Source organism: Stigmatopora nigra, chromosome 10 (assembly GCF_051989575.1).
Source record: "Stigmatopora nigra isolate UIUO_SnigA chromosome 10, RoL_Snig_1.1, whole genome shotgun sequence".
Classification (NCBI taxonomy): domain Eukaryota; kingdom Metazoa; phylum Chordata; class Actinopteri; order Syngnathiformes; family Syngnathidae; genus Stigmatopora; species Stigmatopora nigra.
The window spans coordinates 11638730-11657410 of record NC_135517.1 but is presented as its reverse complement, the minus strand read 5'-3'; the positions used below and the strand labels follow the sequence as shown (position 1 = coordinate 11657410).

Here is an 18681-nt window from a genome sequence, read left to right as displayed (position 1 = left end):
ACTGAAATTCTTAAGTGCAAAAAAAAAAACATGTTAAACACAGAAGCGAGTTATGTAGAAATTAATTTCCCCCTATTACACTTCTAAGTTAACTCACTGTTTGATTTATTGCATCACTCACTCAGAGTTGAAAAGGAAATTGGCAAATCAATGTGGGAATAGCATAACCTAGGTGTATGTGGGTGTGTGACTAAAATCAGTGACATTTTTTTGGCTGCCATTGACTATCAAAACCGTCCCATCCATTTTAATTTGGAAGTTTGGCAGCAAATGCAAAGAATGTGTTAGCTATTACATGCCATAATTGTGCAATAGCTCCATGCCATTGTGCCTATCATTGAGTCATGTATTTGGCAACAAGCAAACAGCTGAGTGTTCTGTTGAAGCAATAGCAAACAGAGAGCTGCGAATATGTTGGGGCCGACTGCCGGCACACCTGAGACAAGATTGATGAGTGGCCGCAGGGAGCGCCCAGACCAACGTGGACAAATAATCCAGCACAGCAGAAAGAAAGAAAATCACTCTCGCCATAAATCCACCAGGAAATTAGCCCTAACCTCCCTGTTAATAAACTTGAAAAAGACTCTGTAGGGGGTGCGGTAAGGGATGGCGACTGTTTTCTTACTACCTGCCTAGTGCCTGGAACAGGTGCCATTTCATTTCCTGTAATAATCCTTGCCTGGTCTACTGTCACTCCGTCCATTTTAGGGCACTGTTTTACACAGGAACCACTAGGAGTCTGTTAATATAGATGTCCTTGGAGCCGATAAGCCTGAATGCAGCTATTATTATCCCCCTCCACTAAGCCCACCCTTTTTCCACTCTTGGGGCCTTAGCTCAGCAGTTAACTGGCATTGGAGAATATTGCAGACCCAAAATATTTAGGATTTGTCTTAAATCAGGTCTGAAACATCCAGCCATTCATTTTCTGTAGCCCTTACAAAATGAGACAAAGTCATGTTCATGACAAAAGCAAGTCAAAACCATGACCGGGATTGTTGGGAGTCATGGAATAGAGGACAAGGCCAATGCATAATAGTACATGTAGATACACAACAACTCAATAATGTTCTTACCTCTTGGGGTGCATTGATAACACCCGTGTTGTATCCAAACTGCAGAGAGCCAATCACAGCAGTGCCAACACAGAGCATCAATGGTAAGGTGATTTGCTGCAGGATGACAGAAATGGTGACATAAGTAGGTTCAATTGGTTAAAATAAAAAAAGACAATCAAAAAACAGTAGATATTCTGTAGGTCTAACAAATTTATAATTGATTTATCTATAATTTTATGTCATTCATAGTCAAACTTTTGTAACCATATACATTTTGGTTTTAATGAACATCCACATCTATAAAAGTAGTGTAGTCTGGGTGACCAGACCCAACATTATGAAAGCGCTGTTTTGGAAAACTGCTAATATTTTGTCATTTCTAAGGAAAGTATTCTTTAAATGTTATCCTTATCTGAAAATCAGATGTATAATATTCTACACAGATTATGTACACACACCTAGGGCCTCCTGATGCCTACATTGTACTTGTTCTTGAGCTCTCCTTATGCATAAAGCTCCCATTGAGCTGAGCAGCTTAAAGTATATATTTTCATCATAACACAAATCATAAACCAGAGTGGAGCATTGTAATTTCCTGACATCGGACCAGCAGGCAGCGAGCCAATCTAAAATCGCAACTTGTTTTCTGCTATTGACAAGCAATCAACACCCAATCCATTGGAACTGAATCTTTGTCGTCTCCATGACAAAATTATACAAACACAATAGAGGGGAATTTGAAAAATGAAAATTAGTGATCACAGTTACAGGCACTATAAAAAAATAGTTTAAAACCACTCCAAGCTTACTTACAAGGCTTCTTATGTCATTTCAATTCATGGCACATCTTCGGTAAATAAACTTCTGGGCATGAAGGAGTTTTTTTTATCTTAAAAGGCCAACTTTGAAAGGAAAATGATCAATATCTTTTAAACTGTTTCAATAAGCTTCTTCACTGTAACAAAAAATATCTTGTCCCCAGAAGAGAACACATTGCTTGTTGTCTGGCAGTAGTTTCTCCCCCCGGGGGGAAATGCTAAAATTATGCGCAAATAGTTTCTTAAAGGCCTGTGTACAGGAAGCGAGCTAAAGACTGAGTTCTGGAGAAAAATTGGTCACCTTTACCTTTTGCCTACATACCAAAAAACTAGTGCTTGTTTGAAGTAGTTCAGCATGCTGTAAACACTCTAAAGTTAATATTCCTGACAGGAAATGTAGGCTTTCTGTGCAATATAAAGGAACATGTGTATATATTCTGGTAGTGGATAAAGGTAATACAGAGATGTAGCGTCTTCTGCATTTTAATTCCATGTCAGAATTATGGTTTGTCTCCTTTAAATGCCTGAGGGGAGGCAGTGAGTGGAAGATTCCTTCTCCTCTGTGAACCCAAGGCAACAACAAAACAGGCCAAGTAATTGCTCAGGAGGCAATTATACGTTAAATAGAGTACAAGATTTGTTTTAAGTTGGGCCCACATCGCTAGTGTATTATTTGTATTTGTGTGCAAATGGCATCACATTTTCTCACAGTATCAAATTTCTATATCGGTCTGCATACAAGCAAAATATTTAGATGTGTGACAAATTAGCTCTTATATAACTCACAAATGATATTAATCTTGGTGAACATTTTAGTTTTTAATGTATTAAAAGTACATTGAAATCCGAACTATCCGAATAAGTTGAACTACCATCATACCCAACTTTTTATAACTTTATGATCTTTTTCCAAAGCAAATGCGGGTATTTTCATTTACATCTCATTACCATAAACTAAAAATATTAATAGTCTGCTCTCAGGAAAGATGACAAACATTAGAGAATATTTACAGTTAAGAGGCTGAAAGAAGGGGATGTAGGCAATTTATAGGGCAACAATGTCCCAAATATTATATTAATTTCCACTCAAAACTTTGTTGCAAGAAAATAACATAACTAAATCTACAACTGCTGTAATAATTTGCCAATGCGATACAGAAGTGCGTACAAATTGTAACATCTGAGAATTTGTTAGGGGAAAAAAAAGTAGATTTAAGAAGTTCATTTTAGTGCACCCAAGAACCAAGGAATTATAAGGTGCTTAGCAGTCCACTCAATCATTCCAAGACAATGCGAGGCCACAACAAAAGCGAACGCTAATGAAAGCAGCTTTGATTGCTCAGCTGGGTTCCCCCGTAAACACTCTCTACGAGGACTTCATCACGTCCTTGCACCTTCACCGTCTCATCTTACATGTCTGTGGGGAATCCAATATGTGATCCTTTGCAACTTCAGTAGGCTCAACACTCATCCTCCTGACCTGCATTTCCCAACACTCTTGTTTGCTTTGGCATGGAGCAAAATCCCACATTAACTTTCTAATTTTGGCTAAATTTGAATTACAGTCAATAACAAGTTGGCCATGTGGTCGTCACTGTTACACACTTTATTTGTAGTTAAATCAAAATAATCTGGGATTTTGTTGTTTTGATCTGACAGTCATTTTGAACGACTGTACTGAGTACCGTAATCTCCATGAAGCATTCACCTGCACCCAAAAAAAAAACATTAAATTAGCAGTAAAATACATTCACATGTATTACTAGAAATGTAGTGTTGAAAGGAGGTGAAAACTGCAAAGTATAAAAAAAAAAATAGTATACTAGTAAAGTTAAATTTACAGTATATTTTCATCATTTTTTAACTGCAATGAATGGTTGTTTGTTTTATTGTGCTCTGCGCTTATAAACCTCGTTTTTGACTGGTGTTGACTGGTAATGTGCTCCAGCACCCTCGTGAGGATAAACCTAATGGAAGATGAATGAATCTTTTGAACTAAAATTGTGATATATAGAATCAGATGTAGGTAAGGCGACCCTTTTCTTATTCTCCCTTCGTCATTGAAAGCATCATCTAAGCAGTCGAACGTGCTGACTACCGAGCTATAAAAAATGGTAAAATTAAGTTTTATAGTATATAGAAAATTAGGATATGGTTACCACGCTCATTGACGTAAAACAATGGGTAAAATTATTTTGACTGTATTTTGTTATTAGGATAATAGTCATTTATAAACTATTTTTAAATAGTAAAGAACAGTAATCTTATTTGAGCAAAGCCTTCAGTGGGGTCTTTTTAAAAAAAAAAATTAAAAATTCAGTTTGTCTATGTATATCCAAAAAGTGATTTAATCCCCTGACATACCAGACGGTCACATGTAGGGCCAACAAAAAAAGCTATGCACTTTACTAAGCGTCGCTAAAGCAAACACGACGACCTTGGTGACAGAGTTCCTCTCAAAATAAATCTTGTGCGTGTGACAAGTCAGGGGGTCTTTTATGTCCTCTCACGATTTACCGACTGAGTGAATAATTTCATTCAAGTAATATATTATTACTACTTGTTAATTGTAGAATAGAGCGGTCTCATTAAAAGGTGCAAATACAATGAAACATCTCAAAAGGGGGCGTCGGCTTGGGCGCACGTGAACTGTAGACCCTGTTATTAAGTAAGATACTCACCAAAATAAGCCGAGTCAAAAGTTCGCTTGATCCCAATTAGCGTTTAATTCTTCGCAGAAGGGAAAACCACAATCAATTCATTGTTCCGGGTTGAACTGTGATAGAGCCAATGTGCTCTTTAAAATTGGTTAACATGTTAGGTGTAGGTGTGTTATTCACTGTGATGTGATGCAAGATAGTTGTAGAATCAGGCTGACAAAATCATAGACAAATTCGATCAGAAATCCCCAATAGAGTTTGACTATCGACATCATTAAGTTACCTTCAATTCCAAGAAAAGAATGTGTAGTCCCAAATTTTGTGCAATGTGTAAATGTGCTTTGGCTGCTTCTTGTCGGACTGCCGTATGACCCAATGTGCACCCGATGGGTAATCGTGGCATGGAAGAACGCTATCACAGGGGAAAAGTGCAATAGCAGCTCTTGGTGTGTTTCTTGTCTCAGAATGCATGGAAGCAACAAACAGTTCTCTTAAATCAGAGACTGTATTATTAGACCGCAAACATAGGCCACAAACAAATGCAACTTTGGTAAAGATAAATCTTGCTCCATATTTTTTTCCCTTTAAATTATCCAACAAGTGTTTTCCTCACTTTTAAACATTGAAGGTTTTGTCCATGCCATGTGGGCTTTTTGATGCTGGATAATGAAATACCATAACTATAAGAAACCTTGACATTGTCGTTCAAATTTGGCAAACGCATTCATTTGTTTCACAGCTGGTTTATCCAGTTTGTTGTTAGATTTAAAGTCCATCTTTTCTTTTGTTTTCCTACAATCAATACTGATAGCAGAATGTATTTCATTTGTTTACAAAACTCTTTCCTGAACATTAATGCTGTGTTTATATTAAATCAATGACTTAGTTGATTTGTAGTTATTTTTCAAAGATTAGTATAAGAACAGGTCTGAAATAAATTCTGCTATTGGGCAGTTTATAATACAGCTACTGTCACATTTGGAATAATTAAAACAGTGGACATTTGCTAGTTAAAAATACTTTTTAGGCTCTAGCCATGCCACTGATAAGTAGTAATCAGAATTGAATAGGGGGAAAATGTAAACAATAAAAAAATAATTTCTGATGTTTTGCAAATTATTGTTAATGTTTGGACATACGTGCTTTGTGCGTGCGTGCTAATAATGACATTTTTTTTTATTTAGTTTGTTTTTCAATTTATATTAAACATTAAAATCTTTCCAATTAAATGTGTTTTTTTTTTTGGCCAGATTATATAATGATCAGTCTGCACAATGCCCATGAACTACACCTTTACTAACCTACTGTATATTAATTTCTTTCTGTTAATTTAACCTTATTAATGATACATATTACCGTTTTTCTGTAAGAATGATTCTATTGAAACAAACATTGAGTATAAAGGCAATTCTCTAGTCCAGTTTATAGAAAACAACAAAATGCCCTGAGTTCACCCTTTTAAATACTAGAAAGAAAAGAAATCCCCCTTATAAATTAAAAAGGTTTCAAAATTAAAATAGGAAGGTCATGCATGCTGAACGAGCCCCAAATTTGACTTGTATCTGTTATTAATTATATATTACACAATATAAACAGCAATTACTATGAAATGGGATACATCTAAAAGAGGGTTTTGGGACATGCAACAGGTTGACACAAACATTTTTACAGCTAAAAGAGCTTAAAAAAGTGTAAAGATGCTCTAAAGTGTTTTAGATGAGCGCTTATTGTCCCGAAGCATCACAATAATAATAACGCGTCTATTATGCGAACTGCATGCTGGGTAATGCGCACCCATCGAACTCACATTTCGAACAACAGCCGGAAAAAGAACAGGTTTGACAAAAGTTACCTTTCCAGAATCCATAGCAGCGCCGTGACTCAATCTTGTTTGTTGTTATATTCGCCCACTTCTTTTTAGCTGAAGTTAGGAAGATAAAGATCAAAAGTTCGCTCAATACTGAAGTTGTCGCTGGGTTTTAAACATAAATGTGCAGCAGCAGCAGCGTTGTTTCTTCCCAAAACAAGTCCCCTCCCACCTTTTTCTGGGACTTGTTTTTTTTTTATTTAAAGGTTAAAATGTTTGCGAGATCGTCTCAGGTTGGTGCTTGTAGGATCCTGGTTGGGTAAAAAAAAAGTCTGTCTGATGATCTTTGCCTCGAGCCCCCGAAACAGCGACTCGTTGGATTCGGAGGCCGGGTTAGGTTGATATACGTCGCGGAGCTGACGCAATGTTTGCAAGAAGTGGGCCGTCCAACCCAGCCTCCCTCTTAGCCAATCGCATTCATTCGGACTTCTTTCGAAACTCGAACAGAGTCCAATAAAACCATCAGTGCCGCAACAACAAAAATGCATTCAAATGTCAAAAGACTTACTTGCTATTCATACAATGCACTTTCTTTGCCTCTAAAGAGAAGCTTTTGTGATATTATATTGGAACAGTAGTTTATGAACAAATTTGAAGAGAGTGATCCAACCTTGAGATACGGATGAGGAGATGTCTTGTCATTTTTGAGATATGAGACATTGTTCATCTGCATTGTTTTGACCTGTGAGCTAATACTGTAATGGAGATGTAAGTGCTGAAACCACAATCAATTTCCATCTTTTACTTTTTGTTACAAAAACTACAGATAATTTATTCAAGACAAAAAATACAGTTCTTGGGACATTACATGCTATTATTTTAAATATTATTTCTGCAACTTAAACACAATACGGGTAAGGATATCCTGCTTTTAAGTCAAAAGTTTTCTTGAAGTATTAAATCATTGAACTTTTCAAGGAACGTAAATTGTCAGATCATAATTTATTAACATGTAGTAATCTGTAATCTGATTCCCTCCACTCAGAACCCTTTCTGGCTCTGATCTGCAATATTTATTTTAAAAAACAAGGCCTGGAACAACAAATTCAAAGAGCAAAAATGAAGCAATACCTTTTGTTTTGGATATATGAGAGGGGTCAAGCCAGCGTTGAGAGTTTGGGCGTGAATCCATGAAAATCCATCTTCTGATTCCCTTTGAAACACTGTGTAAACAATGTCAACGGACACTAAAGTATTTGGACCCCTGACAATGACAAACACTGGAAACTGCATTGTTTAAGCCTGATTAAAATTCTATACAAAAATGGAAGATAGCATGCTGTAATATTGTGCTTTGCTAAAACTAACATACGACATCATACCTGTCAACCTCGAACCATTTGTGATCTTACCAAATTTTGTTTTCGCCCTTACATATATGTATAAATACATGGAAAATCTTACCACTTTACTTTTTTGTAAAAAATCACGAACAACAAAATGAAAGTAAACATAAACAAGGGAACAGGAAACGGAAATCACATGGTGAAAGTGTTACAAAACGAAATGTTTATCATGATCTTTTTTTTTTAGCCAATCAGAGGCGCCGGTACATATATCACTTGGCAGACATGCGTTTCCGGGAACGATTCTCAAAATCACCGTTTAGCGTACCATTTTCATGTGTACAGCGTACCAATATAAAAATGGGCTTTCAGTTGTACCAATTACGGCGAGAACGTACCAGTTGACAGGTATGCGACATCATACTTAAAGACTCGTGTCTTGAAAAAAGTATGAAACACATCTAAAACCTGGAGCATTCATCTCAGCATTCAGGTATTACAAATTGTAACAGATTGAGAAACTGTTTCTGTTCCATTTTAAATTACTATTTGTTTGAGTTAAATGAACAAAAACACACTCCAAACGGGCAAGACAAACATACTCCATGAATAACGTTGAATTGTTACAATCCGGGTTTGGTATTTCAAGACATAAACATAAATACCTGAAATGGAAAGAAAATAATCATGATTGCAGAGAGGGAAGAGCACCTGCATTTGTCTGTGGTCTGTGTATGTGTTTAAAATGCAAACAATAACAGACATTTCTCTAGAACAAAGACCCGACCGACATGGTGGAATACGATGCAAGAGAGGCCCACTTTTGTCCAGTTTGGAAAAAGTGCACTGCAACCTCCAAAGTGGAACACAATTCAATCGATGGCACTTGGTGAGTAACGTGTTGTTCTAATTTCCAAACTTCTAATTTATTTCATGCATAAACTGACAGTGTTGCCAATGAGAAGCAAAAAATGTTTGCTGTATTACTGCAGTAGAATACAAACGGACAAATAAAACTCTGGACACTGTTGGACTGAATCAACAGGCCTGCTGAGATTCACCCACACACAATAGGAGCTGAGCTCCGTGCAGCCTTTCACGTAATCTCGCCTGCTATGTGATTCTTGCCAGTCAGTGTGCATCCCCATCCATTGTGTTGGTAATACTCTTTTGAGGGCCCACTTCACAATGCCAACAGAGCTCAGTATCCGCCCCAAATGCATACCTAGTACTCCCTTTTTTGAGTTTCACTTCATGGCCTTGTTCAAACACTTTTGCATCAGCTTCATGATTAATTCTTGATTTCTTTTCAAATTTACAGTCACTCACTTCAACAGAAGCAACCACCCATCCTCCCATCTTTTTCATCCTCCTCCACAAAGCCGAAAAAAAGCTTTTTCCTATAGCTGCAAAATCACATTGGTAGTGAAATGTGGTCCAACCAGCATTTGTACATACATTGAAATTAGCAGTATTCTATCGGTAAGATATGGCAACAGTAAAACAATCAAATAAAAGACATTAAGTATACCGAGGAAGCCTTCGTTTTGATCTTAAACGGAACCAGCAAATACTTCATTGCTGTTTGTCACTTCTTTCTTTAATGTTACATTTATACTTATAAAAGTCAATCTACACACGCCCTGAAGAAAAGTCAGAACTTAAAACTAAGTTTTGATTGAAAATTTAAAAAATACATTTTATAAACTCAATCATCCTCAAAAACTTGAATAAGAGCAAGTTCTACTGCTTGTATTTCTCTGTTCATATTTTAATGACATATCTAAACTAGGCTCCAACTAATTCCAACTAACTTCTTTCTAAATTGGGAATCTCGTAAACATTCCTGCAGCTACATGTATTTTGTGACTCTTTTTTTTCTTTCTTTTTGCAATGTGTCAAGACAATTTGTATCAAGACACAATAGTGTTCTATAATCAAATCATGCCGCTGATAGGCTATACAGTTGTTTAGGTCTATAGTTAAAACTTTGACCCCACCATACACTTTAGCATCCTTTTAATCCTCGAAGATGTGAACTCGATTGTTTGAGAGGAAATGCGAAAATAGGAAGTTTGATTACGCAGTTCACCTGTTAGACGTACTATGATTCTCGGGTGGGGCTTTTCCACACACACAGAAATAAATAAACAAAAAAAAAACTAAACACGGCATACCGTGAGTGCTCTGAGCACTCCCAAGATTCCAAACTTGGGATGATCCAAGAAAAACAGCTTTGTTTCCTCCTTCTGCACAGCTTGGGATGTGGTCCCACCAAACACAGACCACAGACAAAGGTATCCTTTCATCGTGGGGTCAGTACGTATAGTGCATGGCAAATCTGTTTTTTGTTGTTTTTATTAAACTTGAAATAGAATTTCCGATTTGATGACGTCATTTTATCGCTTTGTTTCAGGCACACAAAACAAACAATTTCCTAAAAGCCAATTACTTCCCATTTATGTGTTCCCAACAAAGTAATATAAGAGTAAATGTGATTTGGATACTGGATAACTTATTGGATAACAGGGTTGTTAGAAAAAGATAGGTTTTTGGCAGCCCAACTGTAGTAAAACAATTGGAATACAAAAAATAATTTTTAATCAATGATATGATTCAGAATGCATGTTTTTATTCTGGTCTGGAGTGAGTAGTTCATAAAAAGAGATGATAGTGTAAACACAGGAGCTTTATGACAAGATTCAATAGGCTTATCCGATGTCTCCAGCAAGAGTAATGGACTTTCACTTGGCTTCAAGCTTGAATGCCTCAGTCAGGCAAGGTCGTGAGGTTGTCCTGTCATCCTTCTTCCTAAACATTTGGACAATAATTGATTGGCAAGAGCTTGTGCCAAGCCATGCCTTCCATTGCCTGTTGAAGCCCTGACTGATGTCCAGGCTCTGAATGCTAGTGGGTGGACATGATAACTGGGTACTGGGGGCAGGTTATTTCTCGTAAAACCATGGATACAGAACATCCGATGAAATGTACTCTGCGGCAATGGCAAGCAATAAAAAAAGAAGCACAGTCATTGTGAATGTGTTTTTTTCCATCTTTAAGATAGCCTTGACCTGTTCTATTTATTGGTCAGGAATATTTCCACTAGAGTATAAATGTATGTAAATATTTATTTTCCAGGACTCAAATGTATGAAAACGATGACTTAGTTGTTCGTGGTAATGAACCTTTAAAGCAAATAAGCATATTTGAAGTTGATATTGGTTTTATACTGAAATGTCTCACCTATTAGACTCGTTGTCCTGAGGGGTGCGGGACCAATGCCTATGACCATTCCGGCTCAACATTGGTGGTAGCATGGAAACTAGTCGCTAGGAATGCGTCACAATTGTGAATCTGTTGTCACGGTTAGATTCCGTTTCATTGTGGCATCTGTGGCCTTTAATCTGCACTTTTATTGACTGAATCTATCAGTGGAATCTTTAGTTTTTTTGCTAATTAACATGTAAACTGCTAAATTGCTCTGTTTTTGCTCAGTTGCGTCATTCAGTCTTTGGCTTTAAACATCGTGGTCGTTGTAACAGTTCTTCCACCTGAAAGTTGAGCTCCAACCAGCTGTTTTAAACTGCCGGCATCTGGTAGGTTAATTGCATTGCTTGTATCAGCAGACTGATAGCTCCAACTATATACGTGACACTTACTTTACCCATTTCCACTTAGGTCTCTATATCTGTTACTGATAAAATGCCTGGCACCTTGCATGCCTTTAGCCTAGGTCAATGGGAGTTTCAAGTGTTTGGGATTTGTTGGTAACGGGTTAAAACTAAAAGAGAGTGGACCTGCATGCTTCCAAATAATTCGCTGGTCTGCATATAATACTGGCTACCAAGTCAGGGCGTCCTTAAATATTTTTGACAGTCCATTCTACAGGGGGTTTGCGATAACCCTTCACCCATTGACCTCTGTTCTGACAATGTTTGCATACGTTTGTCTCCCCTAAAATAACAAAGAACAGGAGAAAACTCTCCTAGTATGAAGCCTTCTCTCTTCTCAGAGCAGCTACACAATTGCACCTCTGTTGTGACCTTCTAAAGCTGCCCAAATCGGAATCCGTCTCAGCTGCTTATGACGGAGGCCCTTTTCCAAGAACCCTTTGCCAGGCACTTTAAATCTAATGCAAGTTGGCTAATTTTGACTAGTTTTTACCTTTGATATACTGGCATTAAAATGACGTTGATAGCCAATTCTTTAGGCGTGACATTCTTTACGTGATACAAACATGTCTTTAAGTTCCAAAGATATATTTACATCTTGCTGTTGTGTGAATTATAGGATTAGCGAAGAATGCGTTGCATAATGAAGTGGAATTCCAACACCATCGAAAACACGTTTACAAGAGTATGAAAAAGCACGAACGTACAGCTGTTTATTTGAATTCCCATTTCTCTCTGCTTGCAATTTATTCTCTGTTCATTTTTTAATTGAACCCTTTAATATCAACTGTTGTTTATATAAATTGGTTTTGAAGCCTTCTAGGGTCTTTTGATCATTTAGGGCTAAAGAAATTAACTTGACTTGGCATGACGTCCCAAAAGAATTGATTTATGCATCAAGAAAAATATATCAGTGGATAAATTTAGGTTTGCTGCAGACATAAATGCTGTTTGTATCTTGGTTATAACAGAAAAGTACAGATATCTCCATTCAGTTTCATTCTGATCTAGGTTGACTGTTGTAAATACATCTATTGTTTCATGTTTTTTTTTTAGTCCACATCCGCAAAGTTCACCAATCCAAAAGAATCAGGAACTTCCACTTCCAAATCTAGAGTTAATTAGTATGTCTAAAATGCCTTAACCTGAAGTCTAAGGATCCATGTCAACATATTGTTGAAAGAATTTTTCTTTTGTTTCCCAAGGACACTCATAGTACGCCTGTAGCATTGCTATGTTACAGCGTATATGACAGTAATGTTCTGTCACAGTCTTGCACCAATACTTAATGACTAACGTAACATTCCATACTTGAAGTGATGCAATTCAACATGCGCTAAAGCAGATAAAGCATTTTAGTTATCCATGTATACTTCAATTTTGACTTGACCTTAAACTGGTTGACCCAGTACAAAGTAACTTGCAATCACCAAGGCGACAGCCACCACAGACAGTCTCAGTGAGGTCTTTTGGCACGTTCAGCGAGCTCACCAATGCTTTCTAAAGCCCATTCTTCTTCCTCTGCTCCTTCGATCTGCTTGTGAAACGACCAGATAAAGCACGGTGCACAACAAAAGGGGAATGTTTGTCTTAAAGTCCAAATTTGCACGCCGCTGGGCTTTCTTCATCATGTTGCTCTAGTTTTGTCCTCATATCGATTTATTGCAGCAGCTGCTTTCTGGGGGGCCCCTTTTGCTACTGGACCGATAATTCTTTTATAGATCATATCTTTGCCAGTTGATTGTCACTCACCAAACCTGTTCTATGGGCCAAAAAGTACAGAATACTACATTGTTTTAATCTTTTAAAACATTTACCTCATTGGTAGCCATTGATTGTGCTTGTAGTTAATAGCTGGGATAGGCTTCAGCACCCCCAGGACACTTGTAAGGATAAATGGCATTCGAAGATGAATGAATGCATTTGAAAATAATGTATTTTAATTACTATTAAGTGTTTTAATAAGAATTAAAAGCCCATTATCAAATAAATTAATAGTAAGATATATGGAGTAATAATGAATAATAATACTTTTTTAAAAATCAGGCATCCACATTTTGCCCTTCCGTTGATTGTTTACCAAATGTAAATATTGTAACCTACATGACCCAAAATCTGATGTCCATCGGAGGAATGAAAGTGAAGCCGAGGATTGCAATCTGATTTAACTCAAATCTGATCACTATTAAGTCTACAGGAAGTTTAAGACATTGTTGTCTTACTCTTTGTCTTCAATCAGATATACAGTAAAAAAGATGCACGGTTAGCCTGTTGGTACAACAAAATGTTAGTGGAAATTTCCACGCCGGCGGCAAAAATCTGGAGTTTAGACAACGAAGCCGTCGAGCGACTTTTTGACAAAGATAAAGCCACACCTACTAGCTACCTGATTACCACCACATTTTTTATTTCTGGTTTCTGACCGTGAAAACCAAACATCTGAAATCTAATCTATCATCTAATTTTCTGAACCACTTTATCCTCACTAGGGTCACGGGGGGTGTTGGAGCCTATCTCAGCTGAGTTCGGGCCAAAGGTGGAGGATACCCTGAATTGGTGGCCAGCCAATCGCAGGGCACAAGGAGACAAACAACCCTTCATGCTCTCACTCATACCTAGAGGCAATTTAGAGTGTCCAATCAGCCTAGCATGCATGTCTTTGAAATGTGGGAGGAAAGCAGAGTACCCAGAGAAAACCCATGCAGGCCCGGGGAAACACGCAAACTCCACACAGGTAGACCAACCTTAGATACTCCCACTGTGATGTTTAACTAAAAAAAACATGTTTCTAATCACAGAAACTGAGATGTTTATGGCTCAAACGTTAACACTTAAGGATGCTTGAAATACAGCCAAATACAAACTTGCTGTTGTTTAGTTTTCAAACTTGTCCCCAAAAAGGAAAAAAAACAATAGACTTGGTTCTTCTAACATGCAATTAAATCAAGAATCCAGAAGGACAAAGATAGCAAAAAAAAAAAGAAAAACTTTCCAACCAACCATCATAAGAACCTCCTCCCACCCAAAAAAAATCTAATGATGCTAATTGCTCAAAGATATTTTTAAAGAATTCCTTGACTGTTAAATAATGTTGCTTGATCATCAATGTCAATATTTTGAAGCTCCCAATGATTTATTATCGGGCGATTGATTGGCTTCCATTTTTTGGCACTTGTAGGCAAACCAAAAAGCAAACTAGAACCAGCTGGTTGTTACAGGAGCCGCCAGAATCAAACAACAGGGGGCTTAATGCCCATTCTTCTTTTCCCACCAAAGCCAACAAGGTCTCAATTCACTGCGAGCGCCTCCCGGCTCAGCAGAGCGGGCAGCAGGCGAGAGGCCAAAATGTTGCCGTAACTCTGCCGGTTAAAGCGCTGACACACTCCCTTCTTTTCTTCACCAGGCCCTCCGTCAGACATTTGGGACCCCAGGAGAAAAAAGTGCGCCCCCACCCCACCGCTACTGGTGGCGATTCTAGGTGGAACTGAAAGTCAAAGACAGGGCCCAAAAAATTGGACATTAATGTAAATGTCACTGTTAACCTTTCCCATGACCCCTTGGCCATTGTTCTACCAAACTTATTGCTCGAAACATTTCAGTTTGTAATTGTTCAGTAAGCTAGGGAAGACAAAACTGCAGTGTACCTCGTTAATCCCCACTAACCAAAGAGACAGTTTAATGTATACGAGCCATTTGTCTACTGGACGGGTGGCAAACTAAAGGCTTGGGGGCCACAACTGCTCCATCCGATCATTTTGTATGGCCTGTGAGGGGAAATATGTGAATTAACTACCCTTTTTCTCACAAAAAAAGCTTCAAATACACTATTTGTATGCCTATGAAAGCTCAAGGAATACATGAATCAAAGGATAGTTTGTTTTTTTAAATAAAAGATAAATAAAATGTGTATTTAACAATTCAGAAGAGAATATTTTGTGTTTTTCTGATATTTTGGCCATATTTTTTAATAATTAGAGTCTTCTTGTCCCATGTGAAGTTTTATTGCAAAAGGATGGGTGCCTGTCAGATTGTAAAAAAAGTGTTGAAGTATGACAAATGCTTATGACTGATTTTGCTAACTTTGTTGTCAATGTGTTTTGGTCCCAGCTCAACTCAAGCCAAACGGTTGCAGAAGGAGTTAAAATCTTGCCCAAATCATCCACAACTGAGGGAGATCATCTCACCTCTCTCCTCATCATTATGTCCATTTGGAAACATGTCACTCCCACGCGCTACCTCGGCAAAAAACAGACTGTCACACGGCATTAGCTGTTTGGTCAAGCTCACCGAACCGTGTGGGCCGATCCGAGTGAGGTAAGCTTGGAATGGAGCAACCGGGGGGTTTGGGAGGGGGACATGCAAACCTGCTGTCCTCTCATTAAACCGTGTTCTCCATTTAGGACTCTCATTGCATCCTGAATCATGAATCTCATGATGAGTTGATGACTAAGACCAATTCATTACCAAACCCTTCCCCTCCTTTTTCTCAAACATATTGATTTTAAACAATGTAATCATTTGTTCTGTCTTCACACTCCATTACTCCACTCCTACATTGATTCCAACACGAAGGGAGGGAATAAACACATGCTCTTAATTTCCTTGTTATGGAGATGTCGTCTTGGCCTCCTTTTTAGTCATGGCGGACGTGCTCCGTGTCCAACAACGACTCACCGTCATCTACTGTGAGTCAGTAACTAACGCCCGACACTTCTCACTTGTGTGTCGAGGCAACTTGGCTGTCCCAGACACTCCGAATAGAAGTTACTTTTCTCTCTTGTGGTTGATCCAACTTAGCCTCCAGGCAAATGTGGTTAATGTGAGGAGGAGGAGAAAATAAATGGCGGTACAGTAAAGTGGAATACTAGTGTTTAAAAAAACTGCAAAAGAACATAATCAATGCATACATTCTGTCCATACGATGATTACTCCTTAGAATTTCAGGATATTTTAATTTTGTCAACGTCTTTACAACGCACCAGTTTGCTTACTGGCTAATTGTGAAGAATGGAAATTTCCACGTGCATGTGAGAGGTTTTTTTTTTATATATATATATAAACAGGTTTGACTAAGCAAACAAACAAAGTAGAGAGTAACATTTCAACTAATTATTCATCTGTTGCGTTTCAGGAATGAAGAAGTACTAGGGAAAAAAAAGGGTATTGTTTATGAAAGTGTCCTTGATGAGTTGATTATTTGTGGATGTTTCTTTAGAGAGACATTTTTCATTTGTTAGCCTTTAATGGGGCGGGTTCATGGGTGTGGAAATGGATGTGTTTTGTTGTCTATACAACACCTAGGGTTCACTAAAGAGACTGAAATGTCAACACGCTTTGATCTACATGAAAAAAACACGTAAAACAATTGCCTAATATCACCAATGTTGGGAAAAAAATGCACATTAACTCATTGACTTGGCTAGACAGGCATTCATTGGCTGCCAACCATCCCCTTTCAAATTGAATGGACATCTGAGAAACTCATTTAATTCACATAAGTCGTCCCTCACCTCAATGGGAAAATGTATATGTTAAAAAAAGTATTGTAGAAAACCAATTCAAATTTACTTCACTGCTCAATCAGTTAAGTATTTACTGGTGCTTTTTCTAACAGAAGAAGAACACCAAACATGCACGGGAACTTCGAATCCAAATAGGCGATTTGTTAGGCCTTTTTTTTTAGTTAATTCAGCCTGCTATAAAAAAGAAAAGAAAACTAAACACTGCAGCCTTGTTCCTCTCCGCACACTACAAAGCACGTTGTAACTTCTATGACGAGAATCCTATTATTTTGATCGGCTGTGAGGGAATTGAAGTAATGAGGGCTCATGTTCGAGAGGTAACTCTGAGCCCTGTTTTTTCGGAAATCTTTCAAAACTCACTTTCTTTCTGAAAATAGAAGAAATTCGAAAAAGTCACATATTCTGATCAACTATTATCAGCTGTTATTTCAAGTCTACCAACTTTTTCATTAGTATTGTTTTTAGCTATACTACTCTTTCCCCTTCAATGTGGTATGCTGATCTCTCAAGCTTTGCAATGAAAAATTGGGAGGTGAGGCTGTAACTACACCCATTGAACCATTTTTAATGTCCAACTATTTCCTCTTGCTCATTCTTCCTCATTAACAGCTGTGTACAGGGGTTATTCAATCAACAAAGTCAGTGATAGTTGAGAAGGAAGGAAACAGACCCATAATTATGACTTAATTCATCATGATTTGTATTTCTTTACAGGTTGCATCTTCAAAAACGCCCTTGGCCACCCTTCTTTTGATCACATGTAAAACAAGATGTCCTGATTTGATGATGTTTATGCCCAAAACATGGTATTAGATTATCTCACAGTTTTTACTTTTTTTTTTTTTGTATTGTCTGGAGTCTATCCGTGGTCATTCTAGGGAGGGGACGTCTACCGCGGCTCAATCAGACTAAATATCCTTTTTTTCACAATAGTCATGGACGCTGTGATAACACAATGTGAACTCAATGGTGAACACGAAAGCCGGTCCTGAACTAATAAGCAAACTTTGATGATACAGTTCAAAAAAAGTATCAAGGTGGCGCTCAGGTCTGTTTACAATGTTGTAAACAAGGATGAAACGCATACACGCTGAAGAGGAAGCAGGCTAGCCTTTGACTGCAGGAATTTTCATTGTCTGGGCTAAACCATTGTCTTCATTCCTGGTTGCTATTCCAAGTTTTTTTTCTTCTTTTTATTATTGTGAACCCCTGTGAGATGACATGTTAAGTTATGCAGACAGGACCCAAAAAGATGCAGATATTATTGCTTGAACCTGTAAGATAAAAAGAAAAATGGTAAGGTAACAGTCACAAATTACTTTTTAAAAAGCAAATCATTCTAGTGTATTCATTCTGTCAATATATGATGGCTTGGATGAAAATTTGATAGCTTGTTAGACAATGTTGCCTCTCTGTGGAGCACTGATGTAATAACGTTTTTATGTTGTTTTTCTTTTTAACAATCAATTTGTGCATGTGTTTTCACTAAACCTTCGTTTCATTAAATTTAATGATTTTATTTCTTTTTTTTTCAAGATTGGGGGTTTGTTGAAAGGGTTATTCTAGTTTGTATTTATTATATTAGCTAATTAAAATTCTCAGAACATCCATTGCATGACAGGATACAAATATTATATTGTTGCATATGTTGTTGAGCATTTTTACACATTTTTGTAATATTTTTTTAAATGCCATATAATTATGGTGTTTCAAAAGATGGATTCTATACTGCTTTGCAACCTTATATGTGTATATTACTGTATTAATAGCACAAGCATATGTATATACATCTTGTTTAC

At 37.5% G+C, this 18681-nt stretch overlaps 1 protein-coding gene and 1 long non-coding RNA gene across 3 annotated transcripts in view; one reads left to right on the top strand and one right to left on the bottom strand.

Moving 5' to 3' along the window:
• The window catches only part of slc2a1b (solute carrier family 2 member 1b), a 16781-nt gene extending 10052 nt beyond the window's left edge, over positions 1 to 6729 (bottom strand). Inside the window, exons 1-2 of the mRNA XM_077725638.1 lie at positions 6389 to 6729; positions 1077 to 1172 (exon numbers count right to left, since the gene is read on the bottom strand). Coding sequence (XP_077581764.1) covers positions 1077 to 1172; positions 6389 to 6403 — 111 coding nt within the window. The 5' untranslated portion in view covers positions 6404 to 6729. The remainder of the gene's footprint in view (positions 1 to 1076; positions 1173 to 6388) is intronic.
• Positions 6324 to 18681, top strand: LOC144202726 (uncharacterized). 2 transcript variants are annotated; one of them, XR_013327550.1, is made up of 5 exons: positions 6324 to 6372; positions 8463 to 8578; positions 13850 to 14094; positions 15468 to 15674; positions 17597 to 18681. It is a non-coding gene; the product is annotated as an uncharacterized LOC144202726 (long non-coding RNA). The 2 variants fall into 2 exon arrangements; XR_013327549.1 differs by lacking the exon at positions 13850 to 14094.